Source organism: Pogona vitticeps, chromosome 6, assembly GCF_051106095.1.
Source record: "Pogona vitticeps strain Pit_001003342236 chromosome 6, PviZW2.1, whole genome shotgun sequence".
NCBI classification, from domain to species: domain Eukaryota; kingdom Metazoa; phylum Chordata; class Lepidosauria; order Squamata; family Agamidae; genus Pogona; species Pogona vitticeps.
The window spans coordinates 101753649-101777919 of NC_135788.1; the positions used below are offsets into that span (position 1 = coordinate 101753649).

Sequence of the window (24271 nt, forward strand, 5' to 3'; positions counted from 1 at the left end):
ATCCATTTTTCTGGGGATATGGGAACGCCACTCCCTGTCTCTACTCTAAGGGCCAAACTGACTTTCATCAAATGGCTCATGATAGTGTGTTGTGTTGTTGGGAGGAAACCCCAAGCTTATTGAAACTGGTGGGAAGGAGGGTTGTAACCCTTTGCTCTTATGTGGCTCAAAGGAACCCCCTGCCCACTTACAAATATTTGTAAGAATTTTCCCAATGGTGATTTGATTTTCCCAAATCAAAATTTCCCAATGGAATTCTCCCTTATTCAGTCAGGGAGCAGAGAAAAGGGTCAAAACCCAACATTCTTTATGCCAAGATTCTGGATCCTCCACCCTAGGCTAGCTCTTCAGTCACACACGCCTAAACCAACTAACAGCAAATGTCTAGTTTTGCTTCTATATATATATATGGACTTAAATTAGTGGAAGAAGCATCAGTAACAGATTACACTGCCTTACTGACAGAAAGCAGCAATGAAGTTGTAACTACTTGAAGCAAAAGAAGAAAGTGAAAAAGCATGACAGCAATTGAAGGTTAAGAAGACAAAAATCATGATTACAGAAGAACTACACAAGAACAACACTGTGTCGACAATGAAGAAATTGAAATAGGCAGAAATTTCACATACCTTGGTTGAGTCATCAATTCAAATAGAGACTGAAGCCAAGAAATCAGAAGACTGAGACTCAGAAGGACATTAACGAAGGAAGTAGAAAATATCATTAAGTGTAAGGATGTGTCACTGGAGACCAAGACCAAGATCATCCACACTCTTGTATTCCCAATCACCATGTATGGATGTGAAAGAGGGACAGTAAAGAAAGCTGGACAGGAAAAAAAAAAGAAATATGGTGCTGGAAGAGAGATTTCCAGATACCTTGGACTGCCATAGAGATGAAGCAAAGCAAGTGGGTCCTAGAGCAAATCAAGCCTGAAGTATCTATGGAGGCAAAAATAATGAGGTTGTTTTACTTTAGGCACATAATGAAAAGGCAAGATTCTCTGTAACAGACAACAATGTTGGGAAAAGTTGAAGAGAGCAGGAGAAGAGGAAGACCCAGTGTAAGAAGAATTGACTCCCTACAAGAAGGCACAGACTTGAGTTTATAAAAGCTTAGCAGGGCTGTTGAGGACAGGACCTTTAGATCACTAATTTATGTATAGGATCACCATAGGTTGGGAGTGATCTATGATCAGATTTGTGACACATGCATGTCCCCCCCCCCCAATGTTTAATTTCTGTCAACAGTGGTGGGGTTCAAATTTCAATCAGAAGAGAAGCACACACATTGGTAGAGACTTTACTTTCTCTGAATTAAATTTTGGACGATCCCATCTCATATCCTTCCATGATGAGAAAGCACTGAATTTCAAGATTTAAAAAATGTACAATACTGTATTAATGTAGTTATGTTAGTAATGTGCAATGACCACAGATAACAAATAAACCAAATAAGTATGCCCCAGAATAAAACCTGGTACCCCTGAAAGGATGCATCTGTACACCTACAGTAGGAGGGTATCTCTGATGTGCTGTATGGTCTGGCCAGGCTAAACCCTTTGTACACGTAGGGCTCTGTCAAACATACCAGTCCATACTCACTTTAGGAGAAATAGCCACAAGAAATAAGGAAACTACCTCCACCCCACCCCCATGATAAGCTATGGTCCCAACCAAATTATACACCTTAGTATGCAGGCTTATACTTTTGAGATGCCACAGGGTTTTCTGGTCTGTGCCAAAGCTTTTTAATGTGTGATATATTCAAAGCTTTATTCAGGGTAGAGGAGAATGTAAACAGGTATTTTTTTTCAGCTGAAATGTTCACCTTTTCTCCCCATGATTTGAGCAAATAAGGAACTGGGAATAAGGAAACCGTTTCAGCATTTTATGAATTGGCTGGGAATTAACACATATGGTTAATACAATCACAGATGTGCCATTTCATGTGTCCCACCCATAAGATGAAATGAAACAGAGGATTTAACAATTTTTTCTTTTACCGTAACTTAGGGACTCCCTTAGAAATCCATATTAGGGGAAAATAATAGACTTGCTTTTCCTTAAGAGGATATGGATTAAACCAAACCAAACTCTAGATGCCAGAGCATCCCCCCAAAGAAATGAAATGTAGAAAGAATATGCTTGTTACTCCTCCTTATTTTGAGAGAAACACTCATTTTAGGGATAAACTTTTTCTCCCTGTTGTTTTTGTATTCTTTCGCCGCTCTTAATGTTCTTCTCTCCCCCAGAGACAAAGCTGGTCCTAGCATAAGATGAAGGATCGCAGGCTTAAGTACCCTCTGTTACCATCCATGATAGGGCACCTTGATCTTTCTTTCCGACACTGTTAAATAAAGATGAGCCACAGGACTCCCAAAATCTGATTCCTTATCATTAAGTGCTCCCGTCCTGCACTTGGGGACTGGAAGGTCCTGCCTGCTAGAAAATTCTTTATCAGATAGGAGGTGGGTGGGTCGGTTAAAAAGATAAAGGCTAAGATTGGGTGGGGAGCTCAGTGAGTTAGGCATCTGGTTGCAAAGCCAGAGGTTGGGAGATCAGTTCTCCACTATGTATCCCAGCCTGTGTAGCTTTGGGCAAGCTGCACAGACACAGGGTGCCTCCAGAAGAAAGGAATGGTGAGCCACCAGCGAGTCCTGTTTACTTAGTAAACCCCGGAGAAGGTTGCAGTAAGTCAGAAATGACTGGATAGCACACAATGATTATTGCTAAGATCTTAAGGAATCATACAGTAGACACACCAGAAGACGTTCGAGGGAAATAACATGGGATGGCGACAGAACTGAACCACAGCATCAAAGGGGACATATAGCGCAGTGTGGTGGAATTCCTATCTTGTGTGTGTATGAGCTGCACTGGGGTGCCCACTTCATACGGCAGGGATGGATAGGCTTCAAGGCAGTTGGATCTGTGTTGCGTGCAAGAAACCCAAGATTAATCAAGCAAAGCCAGATGCAAAAGACATGCATTGAGAACTAAAGAAAGTGACTTTGTGTGTATTTCCAGCCCATGAGTTGTTTCCCACTCCGTTCACGTAGAAGTCCATTCCCAGCTACCCAAGTTTTCCTCATTTTGACAATATAATTTAGTGGCTGCAAAATAATTTCGTTGCTGCTGTTGATTAACAACGGGAAGTCAGAAACCTTTGCCGTTCGCTTGCAAAGTCCCCAGAGCTGTAACAGCAGATTTGGTTTTCCCGGCTCTGTCCCAGTGTATTAACTTTCTGTTACTGTTTTGGGGTGAACCTTGCCTTGCCCCACAACTGCCATACCCCCCCAGCTCATTTTCTCCCCCCCTCATTTAATAAAACCAAAAACAGTTTGCTAAAATAAAGCATCTTTTATTTCCTTGTTGAAATACGGATTATGGACTTTAAATAAAAAAATTCAAACAAAACTTGTTACAAGTGGAGAGGGGAGAGGCAGGGTCCTTCCCTGCTGTCATTCGTCCCCCTCCCCTCCCTCTGAAAAATGGGTGGGTGGGATGGTAGCAATGATAATTTTTCCCTTCCCATTCTCAGCTTTGCTCTTTCATATTTTACACCTTGAACAGTTTCCTAGACATGCAAACATGGGGGAGGGAGGGCTGGCAGGACAAGGGATATGCATATGGGGGTGAAGGAGAAAAGGAAAAGAGCAGAGAAATAGATGGAAGTGGAAACATTTACAACTTTCTTTGGTTTAAGGTCAGTTTACTGCTCCAGAATAGAGGAAGATCTGCCAGAGGATATCACTGGTTTCAGAGAAGGTTGGGGTTTTTTATTCTCAGCAGTTTTTCTTGTCCTTAATCTGTTACTTGGACTTGGGGGAGCAGGAATAAAAACAGACAGATGTACAGAATTCACAGAGTGCACCTGAATGGCTCAGTGGATTCCTTTTTTGAAAAAAAAATCTGCTCTTGAAGGCAAGAAACGTAGAAGGTTTGATCTATGTGTCTTTCACTTACAGTACATCCGTCCTCAACTGCTGCTTGCCATTCGAAACCATTCAAACCCTCCCTCTCGAACTGCAGATAACTTGCACGCCTGCTCATTTTTAAGAGGGGAAAAGGAGGAACCAAACCACAGCATAAACCCCACCTCTCTGTAACACAGAGGAAAATTACTATGCAAAGCACTTGACTTGGTCTGGTTAATTTTTTCCCCTTTCTGCCCCCCCAAAGTTGAGCTAATGCTACCTTCAGCCCATGCACATGTGTGCACATGCACACACACAGAGGTTATCTACCTATACAGTTTTCTGCCTGTAGTTGTACTACAGAGTTTCTTTTCCATCATTCAGAGTTGCACCTGTCCTCCCCCATACATGGAATATTCCAATTTCCTGCTGTTTCTCCGCCTTGCGCATCGGCTACTTCTGTTCTCAAGTGTCCCCTCTCTCTTTTTTTATGGGTCCATTCCTGTAGTTGGCATGAATGAACCTATAAATGACAGGAGAACTGTAGCATATATTAGATGTATAGGTTATCCACCTCTATTTCCTAGCATTCACAAATATTATTCAGGCTTTCCATCCCTTCTATGTATTCTTCATGCACACCATTTATCTTGGTCTCCTCTGCAGCAGAAAATGGAGTATCTCTCATTTCTAACATGGCTGTTACTTGTCACCACTGTACTTTATTTTTTTAGGCTATTATGACATGTGGACACTCTCCCCACAAATGGTTTGTTCTCTTTTTGAACCTCATGTCATACACAGATCAGGACTCTCCTTCTGGGAAGCAACTGAGGACTTGGAAGTTATTTTTGGGGACATTTCCCAGAATGCCCCAGCTACAGTAACCACTGTGGCTGAAGAATTCTGGGGGAAATGTCATAAAAAAGGGAAGCAGTTATTTCCCTGAAGTCCACTAGAGGGAGACTAGAGGGGGACAGCGTGGCTATAATGTTCCTTCCAATACCTTGAGGAGGAGGAGCTAGGATTCTGCTGACAGACAAGAGGCCAAGACCCCCTCCAAACAACTCCTTTCATACAAAAATTCTTAATCTTTGGTCTTAGTTTTTTAGACTCCAACTCCTAGATTTTTTTGACTACTGGCCATGCAGCCTAGGGCTTCTGGGAGCTGAAGTCCTAAACCTCTCCAGGCCACAGACTGAACCATTGACCTAATACAGCATCGCTCGGTTGCCATGGAGGAAGACCAGCATGTCAACATGTTCTGGTGTCAAAGCTTGGCGCTTTGTGCGGATGGCATCCCCAGCATTGCTGAAGAGCCAGCTAGCGGGCACTGAGGTGGCAGGCACACCCAGGAGCTTGCGGGCTGCCCGTGCCAGTAGTGGGTACTGGGCATGGTGAGTTTTCCACCACTGCAAGGGGTCTTGGCTAAGGGCAGAGGCCTTGCTGGATTGGAAGCTGGCTGTCTCTTGTTCGGCCTGATGGTGCACTGAGCCGACGCCTGAGGCACCGCTCAGGCTGCATAGGTCCCCCAGGAGGAATTCAATCCCAGGGTCCTGCTTTGGTAGTTTGGCAGGGGGTGAGGAGGAAGCCACATCAGGCAGGCTGGAGGTCAACGCCATTGGGGCCTCAGCCAGGCGTGAGGCTTCCGCCCCGAGCAAGCGTAAGGTCTCTACTCGGCTGGACTGGCTCAGGAAATCCAGGCCTCGGAAGCGAGGGTCGAGAGCACAGGCCAGGTTGAGGGCCTGGTTGACATCTGAACTAGAGAACTGTCGACTCAGCTCCTTCTGGGCGGCTGCTTTGGCTTCACGAGCCAAGGTGGAGTCCCTTTCACTGGCCACCAGATGCTTGTAAAGTAGGCTTGTGAGCATAGGTTTGACTAAAGACAGGCTGGAAAAGGGCTCTTTGGTAAACGTTGAGGTAGCAATGGCCATAGGCTTGAGGACTTTGACCATATCCTGAAGGGCGGCCCAGTCCTGGGGTCGCAGAGTCACCTCCCCATCTGGCCTGAGCCCTGACAGAGCCTCACGGTGCTCTAGCAGCCTCTGCAGGAGTCCATAGATGCTGTGCCATTTGCCTCCATCTTGCAGGAAGCAGCCCAGGTGAGCTTCCAGGAGTGGCTCCTGGCTCCACAATTTCTCACCCCGGCCCGCCCCAGCCAGCACCCAAGACGCCAAGCGGTGGAGCCGTTCCAAGGCACTCTGGGCCGCTGGCTGGCTGAGCACGGCCTCCATGGCTGCCTGCAAGGCGTGCCCGATGCAAGGCAAGGCCGTCCAGCCAAGCACCCCGGCGGCTTGCTGGAAGGTGGCTCGGAGGCCCCCGACGGCATAGGAGGTGCTGTCCCGCACCCCCCATTCCTTGCTGGCCTCGGTAAGTGCCTCCACCAGGCTTTCCGCACTGGGCTCCTCAGGGACTGGGCAGCTGGAGAGGACACGAGCCTGAGCTTCAAAGCACTCGTCCACGTAGTGCGCGGTGAGTGTGAGGTAGGTGAGGGTGTTGCTGTGCCGCCATATGTCCAAACTGAGGGAGCACTGGGCCACAGTTTGAGTCAGTTCCAAGATTTTCATCTTTGCTTGGTTGTACATGTCCTTCAGCACTGTGTGGGCCAAGGAGGCAGCATTTGGGGGCTTGTAGCTGGGATCCAGGACTCCCAGCATCTGCCCAAACCCTTCCCCTTCCACCACCTCTACCGGCATGAGGTCCAGGATGATGAAGTCAGCCACAGCCCGCGTGGTCCTGTTGGGGGCCGGAGGGCGGGAAGCGCCAAACTCCCCTGCCCCCGATGTGATCCCTTTGTCGAGGACGGCCGTGGGTGTCCCCACCAGCTGGTTGTATTCCCCACGGTGCTTGTAGATGAGGTGCTGCCGCAGGTTAGTGGTGTTGCCGCTGTAGCTCAGCCGGACCCCACACAGCTTGCAAATAATCTTGCTCTTGTCCAGGATGCGGCCGTAAGCATCCCCTTGGAAGCCAAAGAAAGTCCAGTAGCGGCTTTGAGCCCTTCCCAAGCCCACCAGGTTTTGCATCCCTTCCAGGAGGGGGAAAGTGCTTCCTCCTGGGGGAGGAAGCCCTGACTTGTGGAGGGGCGGGAGGGATGAAGCGGTGGAGTCTCCACAGAGGTACTGCGTGCGGGAGGAAGGGGCGTGAGGAGCGAGAGGCGAGGACGGCGCCTTGACATGCAAGTCTTGAAAAAGCTTCATCAGCAGCTCCTTCTCGCCAAATTCGTATTTAAAATGCTCCCCTGGAAGGAAAGAGAGAGCAATAAAAGTGTCAAAGCCCTCTCATTTCTTTCAAGGAGCAGGAAATGCAAATTCCAAATACATTCCATTTTCTTCTTTCTTTCAGGGAGATGGTCACTGTAGCATATCAGCCCATCCACCCTGCCAATCCTGCAAATGGCTCTTAGGCAAAGATATGAAGGGTACAGTTTTATCAATCAATGTCTGTCATGAGGCTCCCCATGGCCAAATTTTCCATTGAACAGCAACTGAAATTTGAGGCCTCCTTGAGCTACGGCTGAGGCCAAATTGCCCCCATTAGACACCAACATCATACCGCAAGTACAGTCCCTCTCCTAGAGCTTAGGGAAATAACTTGTTAAGACTACATCTTCCACAATCCCCCAGTCGGCATAGCTAGGGGACTGTGGGAACTGTAGTCCTTAAAATTACTTTCCCATGCTCTGGCTGTTCTTCAAACTTTGTGAAGCACATTTTGCCTCCCCTCTTTTCCCTACCCAAGCGCAGTCCCAGGGTACAGGCATACTCTTCTCCTATCCACACCAGCAGCTCTGTATTGGCAGCTATCGTTTGGCAGACCCGGTAATAGATGTGCCCTCGATACTGGAAGACGGTCAGGTTTTGCTCATCCTCAGTAGAGGCACATGCCACGTATCTGTAGGGAGAAAAGTGGGATGAGTCAACTTTGGCATTTGGGGCCTGCATCATGTTTTCCTTGATGCCCCAAGTGGTATAACACTGGGTGCGTCTCAAGGGAATGTCAACCTTCACCTGTTATCCATATGAAGCCTTCAAAAGCATTTACCTATCCGTAACAAAATAGCCGGCTGGATCTGGCTGCAGAGCCAGAGGTTGGGAGTTTGAATTCCCATTGTGCCACCTGTAAGTAGAGCCAGCCTTTGTGGCCTTGGGGAAGTTTCACAGTCCCAAGATGCTACCAGAAGAGTATAGCAAGCCACTTCTCCACCTGGAAAATTCTGAACATGGGTCACCATAAGTCAATTGACTTGATGGCGCATGGATGATTTTTATATTATGACAAGATAAGGGACTTCTGGGGGAGTAACTCCAGCATATTATGATGGCTCAAAAGTACATCTGATTGTAGTTATTGGGGGATCGCGGGAGGCAATTCAGTGATTTAGGCCTCTGGCTGTGGAGCTAGAGGTTGGGAGTTCAATTCCCCACTTTGCCTCCTTGAGAGGGGCTGGATTCGATGGTCCATTGGGTCCCTTCCAGCTCTGCAGTTCAAAGGTTATTATTATGTTCCTCTTCCCACTTCAGCTGGTCCTCTCTTCTAAGATGCTCACCTCATCCAGTTGGCTTTGGAATCGTCTGATGCATCGATAAAGAAATAGGAGCCATTCTCCCGCACCTGAAAAAGAGATGGAACAATCGGAGTTGGGAAAGATACCTCCAAACTCCATCCTCAACAACAACAACAAAAAGGAGTCTTGTCTTTGAATTTGCCCAACCTGACAGATGCTCCCTTGGAATAGGGTTGGGCAGAAGGCAGAGTCAGGGGCAAAAAAATGAATTCTAATGTTCTTCAAAGTAAATGTCATAGTCTATGTGGGGAATGTGTTGAGGCACTGCAGTTGCAGGTTACCCCTAAATGTCTGAGACCCAAGTGACTTTCAGAAAGGCTGTAGAGAAGCCAGAGACAACCAAGACAAGAAAGAGTCTCAACTGGAAAGGAAGCGCCACCTACAGTGAATCTGATAAACTCCATATATCTTAAGGTACACGGGTGCATATGTCAGGCTGACAGGACACAATTCTTTTTTCTCTACTTGATCCCCAAGGTCCACCATTTTGAGCCAGGAGCAAGACAGTAGCCCAGAGAGGGGAAACAGAAATGGATCTAAAATGGTGTCTCAAGGGGCGGAGCCAATTACAACACCTCCTGAACTATATATATGCATTAGGGACAGGTTAAGGCTCCCAACTGCCAGAGGCCTGTGGGACAGGGCAAGGCAAACAATCTTTTATTATTGCTATCATTCACCTCCTGAAAAATCTTAATTCTAATTAACCATTGACCAGTAGATCCCATTATATAAGTTAGATTCCTTTCTGTTTTCTGCTCATTCATGTCATACCAGCCTCCTCAAACTTACATCTTCCTGATGTACTGAATTGCAGCTTCCATAATCGGTGGTCACAGGTGATGGGATTTGTAATCCAGCACATTTCAAAGGTGCCAATTGGGGGGGATGGCTGTTTTGAACCTATCAGTTACTAAGCAACAGGCGAGCATTAGAATCTCATTTGCAATCTACAGTCCCTCCTGTCCTCCTTCAAGATTGTGCTTCTGTGACAGGGAGGTGACATCTAATAGTATTCAGAATCCAAAGTTTTGTATCAGGGAAATGCAGCAGGCTTTCCCCTGCTGCTCAGAGTATATTTGTTGCCACTGTGATCACTGTGTGGAAAAATGGCTGCTGGGCCCTTGCAGATACACGGAGTGACCTGTTAATGGCAAGCAATCCATTTCTTTACCCCATGCTGCTATCCCATTTTAATTTTAATTTTTAAAAAGACAACTTCTGAGCAGGGAGCATTCATCATTTTTGCATAACAAACACCAGTAGGGCTGCTATCATGTAAATCATTTACTCAGATTAACTTTTTTTATTTTATATATATAATTTATAACCACACACACACACACACACAACCCCCCCCCCCCTCTGGAATGTTCTTCTTTCTTCTTCTATTTTGGGACTGCCAAACCTGTGCACACTAAAACAGAGAAAAACTGGGGTGGGGGATTTTGTGATGAATCAAACAGCTGAACATGACAGTGTGATGCAGTGATTTCGGCTGCGGGCCTCTAGTTGGAAAGCTCCAGGGTCAAATCCTTGCTCAGGAAAAAAAAAATTCTGAATAAACTTTGGGTCTCCCAGGTTTTTTTTTTCCAGCTCAACCTATGATGCTTCCATGCAGAGGACTTTTAAAGCTGTTCATCAAAAGGTATTATGCAACGATTGTGTCTCTCCCTCCTTTAATGGATTTTTAAACGGAAACAAAAAGAATGCTGAAAGAAGTGATGGGAAGAGATCTAACATACATAGGTATTATTATATTTGAACATGAACTTCAATGACAATGCACTTGAAACATGGTACGAGGCATGAGTAAGGAGCTGTGCTATAACAGGAACAATGCTCTCAGGATTAAAGCCTCAGGACTTTCTGGAGTGCAGAGACTATGTTGTTATCTGAGCTGTGCTAGAAATAGACCTTCGAAGTACCACTACACAACTGAAAGCTTCCTCCCTCCCTCCCTTTCAAATAGTTTTACGTTGCTTTTCTCCTTAAAAAGACCCAAGGCGGTTGACATCATTAAAAGACAATACCGTGTTTCCCTCAAAATAAGACAGGGTCTTATATTAATTTTTGCTCCAAAAATGCATTGGGGCTTATTTTCAGGGGATGTTTTATTTTACATCCATGCGCTCTTCTTCTGATTGCTGCCCAATGGTCGAGGGCAGAGTTTCACTAAACTAGGACTTATTTTTGGGGTGGGGCTTATATTACGAGCATCCTGAAAAATCATACTAGGGCTTATTTTCAGGTTAGGTCTTATGTTTGGGGAAACAGGGTATTTAAAAGCTAAAAACAGGAAGGATACAAATCTTTAAGAGAATCAAACAAGCACCACACTGAAAATGGTAATCAGAATCAACACCAAAACCAGATTCAAAGCAACAAGGCACAACACTTCATTTAAAAACCCCTCTCGGATAGCCAATCGCTAAGGGAAAGCTTGCCTAAAGAAAAAGGGCTTCTTTTGCTTTGATGTCATGTAAAGTATCAGAAGGTTGTCTGGTTTTCAGTAGCAATCCAGAACCATTAACATTTTTTATTTGCTGGTATGCCTAGCCGCTTGTTTGTGTGTGAGGGAGGCTGGCCATGGCAAACGTTAGGATAAACACCTGCATTTCTAAATTTCCCACTACAGCAGTAGTGATTAACACACACTCTGTGTGTGTGTGTGTCTGTGTGTGTGTGTGAAGAATCACACACTCAGGCACAATTTGCTATTGATGGGGGATCCTATGCCAGGATTGGGCAGGGACCTAACAAAACTAAGCACTCTGCACGCCTTTTATTATTATTATTATTATTATTATTATTATTATTATTATTATTATTATTATTATTATTATTATTATTATTATTATTATTATTATTATTATTATTATTATTATTATTATTATTATTATTATTATTAATTGTATTTATACAATAAATATTGTATGTTGTATTTATACCCCGCCTATCTAGTCATTTCGGCCACTCTAGGTGGCTTACAACATAAAACATAACAAACCTTCTTCCCTTTTTTCTTTTGGATACCCACTTCTCTCTCAGAGCTCTTGGAAGAAGTACCCACTTTGCTCTGCTACCTTCACAATCCTGTAGCCAGCCTCGGCACGCTGGCCAAAATCTTGCTAGTTATGCCCCCCCCAACTGTAATGCAAACAACGTAACTTTTAGAACCAAACTTCCACAAGTTTAGAAGTCAGCATAGACATTACCTATTGTGCACCAAGTCACAGGATTCAGAAAAAAAAATCTATGTTGACTTCTTAACTTATAGCATTTTGTTGCCAAAAGTTATACTGTTCACATTATGCTGGGGTAAAATGGCAAGCAGATTTGGCCACTGAGTGCGATGGTCCACGAGCCAAAAGAGCCCAAGATGAAACTGAGTCTAAGGGTGGCCTTTTTGGAAAAGAGGACTAGTCCCTTTGTACTGGGTGGCGGAAGGAGAGAGGCAGCTGGAGTAAAAAATGATAATAACTTTTCCAAAGTCCTATTCTCTTTTCCTCTCTTTTTCCTGTTGAGCAGGCTGTTGGGAGAAAAAAAAATCTGGCAGAGGTTTGAAACAATCACTTTAGTTCACAACCATCCCTACAAGACAATGTAAAACACCCAAAGAGGATTCCCTCTGTAAGCAAACACCTGCTCCAAAAAACAGATTTTTATTAGGACATTAGCAAGGGAAGAAAGAGTTCGTCTCCCCCTCCCTGTGTCTGCTCTGAAACTAGTAATTAAGCCCCCTCTCCACTGTTAAATTCAAAAAGTTCCAGATTCTATCCAAACAGAGAGTGCTATCAAAATGGTATTGCTATGATAAGCCAGGCAGCAAACCGGCAGCAAAAGCTTTAGTAACTTCACCTAGTAACAAGGATAACAAAATAACTTGTTGCCCTTCAGATGCTGCCAGACTGCAGTGCCCATCAGCCTCAACAACATGGCTAGTGGCAAAGGATGATGGGAGTTGCAGTCCAACAACAGTGGATGGATGAGACTTATTCCCACCCTTGATTTAGGAAATATAAGAAACAATTAAGAATGAAGGCTGCTCTTTTGTCTCCTACAGCCTGAGTGTTGAGCTAAGCCACATCAGCCTTTGCTGACACTGGGGAGGATAGCAGTTGTAGTCCAAAAACTTCTAGAAGGTGCCAGAACAGGGAAGGCTATGACATTGGGGGGTGCCAAAGCAGATACCCTGCTCACTCTTGGGAAGTGATTCCTAAATTTAGGTGTGCATACAATATTCTGTTGGACTATAATTCTCAGAATCCTTGATCACTGGCTTCTAGGAAGTGAGTTATAAAACCTCTGGGAAACAGTGCATTTCATTCAAAGCTATGCAATGAGTTCTGTTATCAAGGAAAGATTTCAGCTCCTTCAGTGGACATGCTAAGAACAGTACGGAGTGAGGAATTGTCAAGACAGACCTGTCATTGTGTATAGCAGACATACTAAGGCAAATGTTGTTGCAGAGTTTTAAATTGTTGGTTTAAATTCTCCTTTTGATACACAGTAAAAGTACGGAAACTCACAGAGGAGAATAGCTTCAAGTTTCCCAGATAGTCCACCCCTTTATCATTAATTGGAACTTACAGTCGCAATGACTCACACTGAGATATTAGTAGTAGAAAGAATAAAAATGCTCTGTTACTTACAGATGTGAGCAGATCACAGCAAAGGACCAAACTGACTTTGACAGACAAGAGAGAGGGAAAGAGAACTCTTAGGAGAGAGATGGGGCTCTCTTTGGATTTAAAGGCAGGAGGGAATGATTGGTCAGTCCTGGATAGATTGACAGTCACCCCAACCAACAGAGTTACAGGAGCCATAGACCTGGGCATCTGAGGTGTACACAGGTTGGGAAAGGCTGTACTTTTCAAGTTATATATAAGAGGAAGCTACGTATCTGAGGGAGTCTTACCGCCCAAGAATAACGGGTGCAGTTGCCATGTTCCCGGACCACTTCACCTTCAAAGGGCCCAAAGAGGCAGCCACGAGGCAGGGCTGGAAGAGTGCTCCAGACGCCAAGGCCTCCTTCGGGACGCTCCTTGACCACCAGCCCGTCAGGCAGAGATAGCAATGCCCGGGAGAGGATCCTCTCTGGTACAGGGGAGTCAGCGATGAAGGTAGGAGCTCCATGTTGTGGGCAGGATTCCCGGAAATAAAGGCGGCAGTCTTCACAGACTGTTGGGGGTGGGGAGAAAGAAGAGAAATGTGTACAAATTTCTTGCCAAAACCCAAAACCTTGTGAATCATCAAACAATTCCTCAAAGTTGTTGTGAGGACAAAACAGGGTGAAGACTTGTGCTTGTTGGAGAAAGGGCAGCATATGAATGAATGGAGAGATAAATCAGAAACACATCCACAACTTTAACCCACATTCATTTATTTATGTTTAGTAACAATTGGAACTGCAAAAGAAGGTGTCTATCTCTGGACTAGATCAGATGGAAAGCTCTTTAATCTCTCTAGATTGAGAGCGAAGACCAAAGTCCAACTGAAATGCATGCGGGACTTCCTCTTCACAGATGATGCAGCTATTGTTGCCCATTCTGCTGAAGACCTCCAACAACTCATGAATCGTTTTAGCAAGGCCTGCCAAGACTTCGGACTAACAATCAGCCTGAAGAAGACACAAGTCATGGGCCAGGGCATGGACTCACCTCCCTCTATTACCATCTCCACGCAAGAATTGGAGGTTGTTCATTACTCTGTGTACCTTGGCTCAACGATCTCTGACACTCTCTCTCAAGATGTCGAGCAGGATAAATGCATTGGCAAAGCAGCTACAGTACCATGTTCTCTAGCCTCACAAAGAGAGTATGGCTCAATAAGAAGCTTATGACATATACCAAGATCCAGGTCTATAGAGCCTGTGTCCTGAGCACACTCCTGTACTGCAGTGAGTCCTGGATCCTTTGTGCACGGCAGGAGAGGAAGCTGAACACCTTCCATATGTGTTGCCTCCGATGCATTTTTGGTACTACCTGGCAGGACAAAGTTCCAAATAGAGTAGTCCTAGAACAAGCTGGAATTTTTAGCATGTATACATTACTGAAACAGCGACGTCTACGTTGGCTTGGGCATGTCGTGAGAATGGCTGACGGCTAAACTCCAAAAGATCTCCTGTATGGACAATTAGTGCAGGGAAATCGCCCCAGAGGGAGACCACAGCTGCCATACAAGGATATCTGCAAGCAGGATCTGAAGGCCTTAGGAATGGACCTCAACAGATGGGAAACCTTGACATCTGAGCATTCAGGCTGGAGGCAGGCGGTGCATCATGGCCTCTCCCAATTTGAAGAGACCCTTGTCCAGTAGACTGAGGCAAAGAGGCAGTCACGAAAGCATCAAAATCTGGGAGCTGGACAGGGGACAGATTGTATTTGTCCTCAGTGTGGAAGGGATTGCCACTCTCGAATTGGCCTTTTCAGCCACACTAGACACTGTTCCAAGTCCTCCCTACAGAGCACGTTACCATAGTCTTTCGAGACTGAAGGATACCTAACCTATAGCCGAATATTTATCAACTTCATATCCAAAGGAAATATATTAATCACTGCCTTTGCCTGCTGCGTAGCTCAGAGAATTAGGTACCCTGTTTTTCCAAAAATAAGACCTAACCTGAAAATAAGCCCTAGCATGCTTTTTCAGGCTGCTCGTAATATAAGCCCTACCCCCAAAATAAGCCCTAGTTAAGTGAAACCCCGCCCTCCACCATTGTGCAGCAACCAGAAGATGACATGACTGTAAAATAAAACATCTTCTGAAAATAAGTCCTAGTGGGGTTTTTTTTGAGCAAAAATTAATATAAGACCCTGTCTTATTTTCGGGGGAACATGTTACCTGGCTCCAGAGCCTAAGGTTGTTTGTTAAATCCCCCAGTGTGCCTTTCAGGGAAGAGCCAGCCTGTACAGCTTTAGGAAGCTACACAGTCCCAACGTACTCCCCGAAGAAAGGAACAGTAAACCACTTCTGAGAAGAGTAAGACCATGGTATCTGCAGGGGATTGGTTCAAAGCCCAGCCCGCAGATGCTGGAAAATCGCAGAAGTATTGAACACTATCCATTGCATAGTCTCTGACTCCCTCCAGTGGCCATGTCTGGTAAATACACCCTGGTGCGTGTGTTCTGTGCTACTGAGTCAAACCCAACTTATAGAGACGCTATTAAGGTTTTCAAGGTAAGTGAGATATTTAAGGAGAGTTCTTTACCACTTCCACTCCTCCAGAGAATTACCACGGCTGAGCAGGAATTCGAACCCTGTCTGCCAAAGTCCTAGTCCATCCCTCTATCTGCTACACCACACCGGGAATCCTAATACACTCAGGAACTACATATAAATAGGGTTTTTTGGGTGGTGGTGTTATTTAGTATTTTCAGCCAATGGATAAGTGAATCAGCAGATACTGACCCTGCAAATAGAGGGTCCTACTGTACACTATCCTTACAAAATTCTGAAAAGGGTCACCGTAGGTCAGAATTGATTTGAAGGCATGTAATTTACTATTATCATTATTGGGAAGTTGAGTCCTGGCAATTGGACTTCTTTCTTATTAGGTTGAAATGTTTCGCAACTCATCCCAGTAATCTTCAGTCTAATAAGATGTTTCAACATAATAATAAAGAAGTCCAGTTGCCATGACTCAACTTCCAGATAATCTTAACTGGACTGAGAATCTTCACAGATATTATTTGTCTGCACCAGTGATTTCCAACTTGTGAGTTTCCACATATTGTTGCACAGCCATTCCCAAAACCCCACAACTCAGAACATACTGTCTGGAGCTTCTGTAACAAAATGTAAGCATCCAAAGGAACCACCGATCTAGGGTATAGACAGAAAGGACTGGGCCATTTTGATTCCTATCAAGGATGCCTTAAACCAGGGGTCTCAAACATGCGGCCCAGGGGCCATTTGTGGCCCGCCAGATGATAGTTTGTGGCCCCCCACCATGCCTGCCCCCCTGAAGCACCCACGCATCCTCTGCTGTCAAGAGTAAAAAAAAGCCTCACCTCGCTCACCGGCTCTCTCCCAAGACAGCGCCTCTTGCACCCTCTATCCGGAACTGCAGCCTGCTAGCCAGCCTGCCTGTCTGCTGGCTGGCAGGGTGCAGTTCAGGATAGAGGTGCAAGAGGCGCTGTCTTGGGGGAGACCTGGCGAACGAGGTGCACTGACAGCCCTTTTCCCCAGTGCCTGAGCCGCCGCTGAGTGATGCCTGAGAGTGGAGCTTGCTCCCGGCCCGTCCTTGAAGAGCACCTCCAAGCCACCAAAAGCAGCTGCTGCCGCCTCTTCCAGGGAAGCAGCTCTCTGGCTCTCTCTCTCTCTCTCGGCACCCCCAGCGCCAGCCCGGCCAGTGGCCACTTCAGTGCCTGGCGGTGCTTCCCCCTCCTCTTCGTCCTGCTTCAGCTGCCTCAGCTCTGGAGGCTACCTGGGCTTGCCTTGCAAAGTTTGCTCCTCTGTCGTGGTGGTGGTAGCTGCTGCTGACTGCGCCTTTTTTTGAGGGGGGCCTCAGAGGAAGGTTGTCGGACCTCCGTGTGTGTGTGTGTGTTTGTGTGTGTGTGCTCACATGCGCACCTGTGGGCCCCCCTGCCCCATTCTGTTTAATTTTGCGCATACGAGTGGGGGCTTTTATCCTTTGGCAAGGCGAATTCTGTGAGGTTTTAAAAAAAATTTATGTCGCGCCCTCCTCCCCCCAACTAGGTGGTCACCGGCACTCCCTCCCTTCTCTGCTTCTTCATCCTACTGTTGCTCGTGGTAGTGAAGAAGGAGCCAGAGGGGGTCGTGGCCGGCGACAAGGGCTCGCGCGCCCCTCCTCCTCGGAGCCGAGCCGGGCTAAGGAAACTCCCGGGCGGCTTCACTGGGCTCTTGCTCCACTTGGCAGAAAATCTGATGCGGCCCAGCCTCACCCAGACTCTGCCTCCAGCAGCCCCCAGGTAAACTGAGTTTGAGACCCCTGCCTTAAACTCTTACTGCTAGGGACACTTTGTGTCCATTCAACTATCCTCCTTCTGTAGGCAGACTGATTTAAGCACCCACATTAATGAGGAGAAACTTCTTGAGTATTGGATGCACACATTTGTTCCATAACACATACTGGAGATGATGCAAAGCCAGACTCGAAAAGTGCCATTCCGCTGATCACCTGTGGTGAGTGAGAAACATGATCAGTCAGGGAAGTCTTATATAGCTTTGTGGTTCCTCTCTCACTCTGAGATTAAATAACCGGTGCCAGCATAGTTGGTAATGGACTAGTAACTTTGAAGGTTTATCTGCAGAAGAAAAGCGACTGCCTACATTGGGGTAGAATGGATGGAGCACAAACAGTTTACTTTTACTTACAGAGTAACTCGTCCTCTGAATGGGTGCAGGCATCCTCTGCTACTTGCATGGTGTTGCGAAAACTGGAGAGCCTGCAGAGGAGTAAAGAGGAAGGGCTGAGGCGTGTTTCTTGGCACAGGGCTCATTTCCTGATGGCCCACCATCACAATGGAGCTCCCCTTTCTCTTCCCATTAAAACTACCTGTAGTTTCCACTTCTGCCCCTCCTCCAGAATAACACTGACCGGAAACCCAACCTCTCCTTGACTGCACGCCCACTCTCAACCCAATCTGCAAGACAGACCTCCGTCTGACCTCCCACTACATAAGGAAGCCTTCTCATTTTAATGATCTTTTCCAACTTCTAACCCAGGGTTGCCGGGCATCCTGGCAGGTCTGCCCATGAAAAAAAAATGGTTCTCACAAACTGCTTATCACACACACACACACATACACACACACAGAGAGAGAGAGAGAGAGAGAGAGAGAGAGAGATGGGGGGGAGGGAGAGGGAGAGAGAATCCAGAAATGGCTAGCAATGGGAAAGCTGGTTCCCACAAACTGCTTCTCCCTCCCTCCATCCCTCCCCCCTCTCTCACACAGAGAGAGAGAGGGGGGGGAGAAAGAGAGAGAGAGAATGAATCCAGAAATGGCTAGCAATCCTCTTCAAGTCTTGGAAAAAAGGGGAATTTAAATAAATGGCAACTTATTTGAAATCTGGCTTGCCACTCTTGGGAGGCTTCTAAGAGCTGTCATTCAGCTTTTTTCAGCCAGAGGAGAGGAAATTAGGAGAAGGCCGGGGACTGCAAAAACATCATCCACCACTGTTCTCACCCAGTCGTGATGTCTATGTCACACTCTGACCTCCCTACTACGTAGTACACTCCTTTCAAGTCATCTCCAACTCGGACTGTCACAAATTCTACACGGCTCCATTCATGAAGGACCAGCTCAGGACCATTTTTTTCCAGCCTCAGGCAAGCAACAAACTGGACTGGAGATTGAAGGTGGCTCTCACACACCCCTCTAATCCCAGGGTCCAAAGAGAGACTGTGCCCATGCCGATCCAAACACCCCACCCGCCTATCCCCCTTCACCTCCTCTTCCGAATCAAACATTCTGAATTGGACCAGCCAACACCATGATCCCCATTCATTGATCCTACATACATACCTGCTGCCTTTCTCCCAGGGAAACGCTATTTCCCCAAACCAGCTTTCTTCGCACTCTGATGACCTCCCACCACCAAAATCGTGGTGATGAGATCCCAGAGTCAGGCTGGTGATAAACTATTTTTTTTCCTAGTCCATCTCACCCCCCACCCCCTAGGAGACCAGCCTCCCAAAGCAACGCTGACCCCCCTCCCCCTTGTCTCCCCCCCATCAAAGAACCTCCCTTCCTCTCCAGCCCGTCCTGCTCCGATCAGAGAAGGAATCCGTCCCCCCCACCCCAAAGCCCCAGCCCCGAGTGGAGCCGCATCGTCCCTCCACGTTCCCCTTTCTCTCCCCCCCCTCCTGACGCCCTGCCTGGGCGGAGCTGGATCGATGCCGCTGCGGCAGCGCTTCCAGGCGAGCGATCCCTCGTAAGAAGGGATCGCGATGGTCTAAGAGGCGCCCGGGAGCAGCACCCGGGCTTTCGGGGGGGGGGGAAGAGAGGCCCGAGCGACCCGCCGCCCTGCCTGCCTGCCCCCCCCCCCGCCTTCCTGGGGACCCGGTCCTGCCGACCTGCCCCGCTGCGCGACACCGATGTCAGCCTCGCCGCTGGTCCATCTCGGGGAGCCCAAGTCCTACCACCTACCTGGATGGCAGCGTCACCCAATCACCGCCTACCTGGCGAGCCTTCGGACCAATGGAAGCCTTGCTGATGTTTCCTACTCAGCCAATCAAGAATCCGATTGGCAGAAAGAGAGTCCCTGGGCAAGGAGGGGCTTCCAGCAGTAGCCGGTGGATTGACTGGAACCAGGGGGCGGGGTCACAGAGGAGGGCTGGAACCAATTGGAGAGGGGGCTTAGAAAGGGGCGGGGCCCGAAGCAAGCGGGTCTGACAGCAAAGGAGGTTTCCTCTATATTAAGAACCATAAAGAGAGAGGCGGGAACTTCAGAAACCAATCAGCCAATGGGCATCCTCGAGGAGATCGTGGGCCTGCTGTCCCCCACCTAGTGATGCAACGTGGTAGTACAGGCTGCATATTTATATTGGTTACAACTACTGTAATACCTGGAATGCTATTGATGTTTGTGCGGCTGATTGCAGCTCACAAGGTGGCAGGTTGCATCTTGGTTGTGCAATCAGACACATGACCAAGAACGCAACTGTAATATACCCTGGCACCTCATCAGTTAGCTGCAGTTAGCTCTGGCAAGTTGTGTCTTATGTGAACACCATGTGTAACTTATTCTAGCAAATATATTTTAAATCCAAATATGTATTTAAAAATGAAATGATACTTTTGTTGTCGTTGTTTAATCGTTAAGTCGTGTCCAACTGTCCATGACCCCAAGGACCAGAGCACGCCAGGCCCTCCTGTCTTCCACTGCCTCCGGGAGTTGGGTTAAATTCATGTTGGTAGCTTCGATGACACTGTCCAACCACCTCGTTCCCTGTCGTCCCCTTCTCCTCTTGCCTTCACACTTCAGGGTCTTTTCCAGGGAGTCTTCTCTTCTCATGAGATGGCCAAAATATTGGAGCCTCAGCTTCAGGATCTGTCTTTCCAGTGAGCACTCAGGGTTGATTTCCTTCAGAACGGATAGATTTGTTCTCCTTGCAGTCCAGGGGACTATCAAGAACCTCTTCCAGCACCACAATTCAAAAGCATCAATTCTTTGGAGGTCAGCCTTCTTTATGGTCCAGCTCTCACTTCCATATATCGCTACTGGAAAAACCATAGTTTTGACTATGCAGGCCTTTGTTGGCAAGGTGATGGCTCTGCTTTTTAAGATGATGTCTAGATTTGTCATCACTTTCCTCCCAAGAAGCAGGGGTCTTTTAATTTCATGGCTACTGTCAACATCTGCAGTGATCATGGAGCCCAAGAAGGTAAAATCTGTCACTGCCTTCATATGTTCCCCTTCTATTTGCCAGGAGGTGATGAGGACCATTGGCCATGTTCTTAGTTTTTTTTTTTTTTTTTTTTTTGATGTTGAGCTTCAGACAATGTTTTGCACTCTCCTCTTTCACCCTCATTTCAAGGTTCTTTAATTCCTCCTCACTTTCTGCCATCAGAGTTGTATCGTCTGCATATATGAGGTTGTTGATATTTCTTCCGGCAATCTTGATTCTGGCTTGGGATTCCTCCAGTCCAGCCATTCGCATGATGTATTCTGCTTATAAGTTAAATAAGCAGGGAGACAATATACAGCCTTGCTGTACTCCTGTCCCAATTTTGAACCAATCAGTTGTTCCATATCCAGTTCTAACTGTTGCTTCCTGTCCCACATATAGATTTCTTAGGAGGCAGATAAGGTGGTGAGGCACTCCCATTTCTTTAAAAACTTGCCATAGTTTTTTAAAATTTGTTTATTTAATAATTTGGGATAGGGTATGGGATACAGAAGGTAAAGGGGAATGTAAGGGGGAAAACGAGGGGGGGGAAGGAGAAACAAAAAATATACTGACATCCAGTCTATTCATATTGCAATATCAAAATTTATACTTCCGCTTTTCTACTGTTCTCTGCCTTTCAGATTTTAATTCAGGTTTACATCCTAGTTTTGATCTATGTTATTCAAGCACCATCTGGTGACTCTAACCATTTATAAAGTAAATCCCATCGTTCAGTTGTCTTTTGTATAGGACAGTCTTTCATCACTTCTGAAAGAATGTCCATTTCTGCCGCTTCCTGTATCTTCTCTGTAAGTTCCTCTTGTTTTGGTATCACCGTACTTTTCCAAATTTTGGAATAAAGAATTCTGGTTGCAGTGACTATATATATAAATAAGCACTTCTTTGCCTTATCTATATTATCTGGTATTCTTTGGCACTGCCCTTTTTTGGGATTGGGATGTAGACTGATATTTTCCAATCTTTTGGCCACTGTTGAGTTTTCCAAACTTGCTGGCATATTGAGTGTAGCGGCTTAACAGCATAATCTTTTAAGATTTTAAATAGTTCAACTGGAATGCCATCACCTCCACTGGCCTTGTTGTTAGCCATGCTTTCTAAGGCCCACTTGACTTCACTCTCCAGGATGTCTGGCTGAAGGTGAGCAACCACACTATTTGGGTTGTCCGGGATATCCAGATCTTTCTGGTATAATTCCTCCATGTATTCTTGCCACCTCTTTTTGATGTCTTCTGCTTCTGTGAGGTCTCTACCATTTTCATCCTTTATCATTTCCATCTTTGCACAAAATGTTCCTTTAACATCTCCAATTTTCTTGAACAGACCTCTGTTTTTTCCCTTTCTATTATTTTCCTCTATTTCTGTGCACTGTTCATTTAAGAAGGCCCTCTTGTCTCTCCTTGTTATTCTTTGAAAGTCAGCATTCAGTTTTCCGTAACTTTCCCTATCTCCCTTGCATTTTGTTTCCCTTCCCTTCTCTGCTATTTGCAAGGCCTTGTCGGACAGCCACTTTGCTTTCTTGCATTTCCTTTTCTTTGGGATGGTTTTTGTTGCTGCCTCCTGTACAATGTTACGAGCCTCCATCCATAGTTCACCAGGCACTCTGTCCACCAAATCTAGTTCCTTCAATCTGTTGTTCACTTCCACTGTGTATTTATAAGGGATTTGGTTTAGATTATACCTGACTAGCCCAGTGGTTTTTCCTACTTTCTTCAGTTTAAGTTTGAGTTCTGCTATAAGAAGCTGATGATCAGAGCCAGAATCAGCTCCAGGTCTTGTTTTTGCTGACTGTATAGAGAGCTTCTCCATCTTTGGCTGCAGAGAACATAATCAATCTGATTTCGGTATTGCCTGTCTGGTGATGTCCATGTGTAGAATTGCCTGTTGTGTTGTTGGAAAAGAGTGTTTGTGATGACCAGCTTGTTCTCTTCAGAAAACTCTATTAGGCTTTGCCCTGCTTCGTTTTGAACTCCAAGGCCAAACTTGCCTGTTGTTCCTTTTATCTCTTGACTCCCTACTTTAGCATTCCAATCCCCTATAATGACAAGAACATCTTTCTTTAGTGTCAGTGCTAGAAGGTGTTGTAAGTCTTCATAAAGGTAAAGGTAAAGGTTCCCCTTGACAATTTTTGTCCAGTCGTGTTCGACTCATCCCCGTTTCCAAGCCATAGAGCCAGAGTTTGTCCGAAGACAATCTTCCGTGGTCACATGGAACGCTGTTACCTTCCCACCGAAGTGGTCCCTATTTATCTACTCACATTTGCATGCTTTCGAACCGCTAGGTTGGCGGGAGCTGGGACAAGTGATGGGCGCTCACTCCGTCATGTGGATTCGATCTTACGACTGCTAGTCTTCTGACCCTGCAGCACAGGCTTCTGCGGTTTAGTCCACAGCGCCACCACGTCCCTTATGTCCCTTGTAAGTCTTCATAGAATTGGTCAATTTCAGCCACTTCAGCATTGGTGGTTGGTGCATAAACTTACTGTGATGTTGAAAGATCTGCCTTGGATTCATATTGAAATCATTCTATCATTTTTGAGATTGTATCCCAGTACAGCTTGTCCCCTTTTTTGTTGATTATGAGGGCTACTTCATTTCTTCTATGGATTTCTTGCCCCAAATCGTAGATATGGTAATTGTCTGAATTGAATTTCACCCATTCTCATCCATTTTAGTTCAGTGATGCCCAGGATGTCAAAGTTTATTCTTGCCATCTCCTGTTTGACCACATCCAGCTTACCGTGGTTCATAGATCTTACATTCCAGGTTCCTATGCAGTATTTTTCTTTGTAGCATCGGACTTTCCTTTCACTTCCAGGTGTGTCCGCAGCTGAGCGTCCTTTTGGCTTTGGCCCAACCACTTCATTAGCTCTGGAGCTACTTGTACTTGTCCTCCGCTCTTTCTCAGTAGCATGTTGGATGCCTTCTGACCTGAGAGGCTCATCTTCCAGCGTCATATCTTTTAGCCTTTTGTTTCTGTCCACCGGAGTGACTTGCCAGTTCCTGCTCCAGGTGGATTGCATTTACTCAGAACTCTCCACTATGAGCTGTCCGTCTTGGGTGTCCCTGCACGGCATAGCCCATAGCGTCTCTGAATTACTCAAGCCCCTTTGCCACGACAAGGCAGCAATCCGTGAAGGGGCAAATGATACTAGGGTCCTCTTAATAAACTGTACACATCAAATTTCAGGTGTCTAAATTTCATGGTCTTGGGACTATGGCGGAAACAGTTTCATACATTCTCTTTTGCTATGTAGTTGGACTAAGTCCATGCATTTGCATTCCAGGTGACAAAAATAGTGGAAGATTGTGTAATCCTGATGCATGCACAGATTGCAGTTTTGAAGTAGAATTTATCCTTTTATTACAGTGACTTGCACTGAAGATGGTGATCTTCTGTTAGACTAATT

General features: G+C 46.1%; 1 protein-coding gene across 4 annotated transcripts; it reads right to left on the reverse strand.

Annotated features, from left to right (window-relative positions):
• Nucleotides 1-3342: 3342 nt before the first annotated feature.
• LOC110086948 (E3 SUMO-protein ligase ZBED1) lies at nt 3343-23086 on the reverse strand. Of its 4 annotated transcripts, none has more exons than XM_073004430.2 (6): nt 19601-23086; nt 17826-17896; nt 13405-13667; nt 8466-8530; nt 7653-7810; nt 3343-7157 (listed from the first exon to the last, which is right to left on the reverse strand). In XM_073004430.2, exons 2-6 carry the CDS (start codon nt 17872-17874, stop codon nt 5131-5133), a joined length of 2562 nt encoding a protein of 853 aa, XP_072860531.2. In that variant the 5' UTR covers nt 17875-17896; nt 19601-23086; the 3' UTR covers nt 3343-5130. The 4 variants fall into 4 exon arrangements, with proteins under 4 accessions (XP_072860531.2, XP_020663881.3, XP_072860530.2 ...); XM_020808222.3 differs by having other exon boundaries at nt 19528-19602; XM_073004429.2 differs by lacking the exon at nt 19601-23086 and adding an exon at nt 18977-19163.
• Nucleotides 23087-24271: the final 1185 nt, after the last annotated feature.

What these genes read in the sequence shown, in the direction of transcription:
- LOC110086948 (XM_073004430.2), bottom strand. Translation starts at nt 17,874, where the DNA reads ATGCAAGTAGCAGAGGATGCCTGCACCCATTCAGAGGACGAGTTACTC. An exon ending in GCACCCGTTATTCTTGGGCG is followed by an intron (nt 8,531 to 13,404) that starts GTAAGACTCCCT and finishes TCTCTTTTTCAG; the next exon opens with GTGCGGGAGAATGGCTCCTA. An exon ending in TCCAAAGCCAACTGGATGAG is followed by an intron (nt 7,811 to 8,465) that starts GTGAGCATCTTA and finishes TTCTCCCTACAG; the next exon opens with ATACGTGGCATGTGCCTCTA.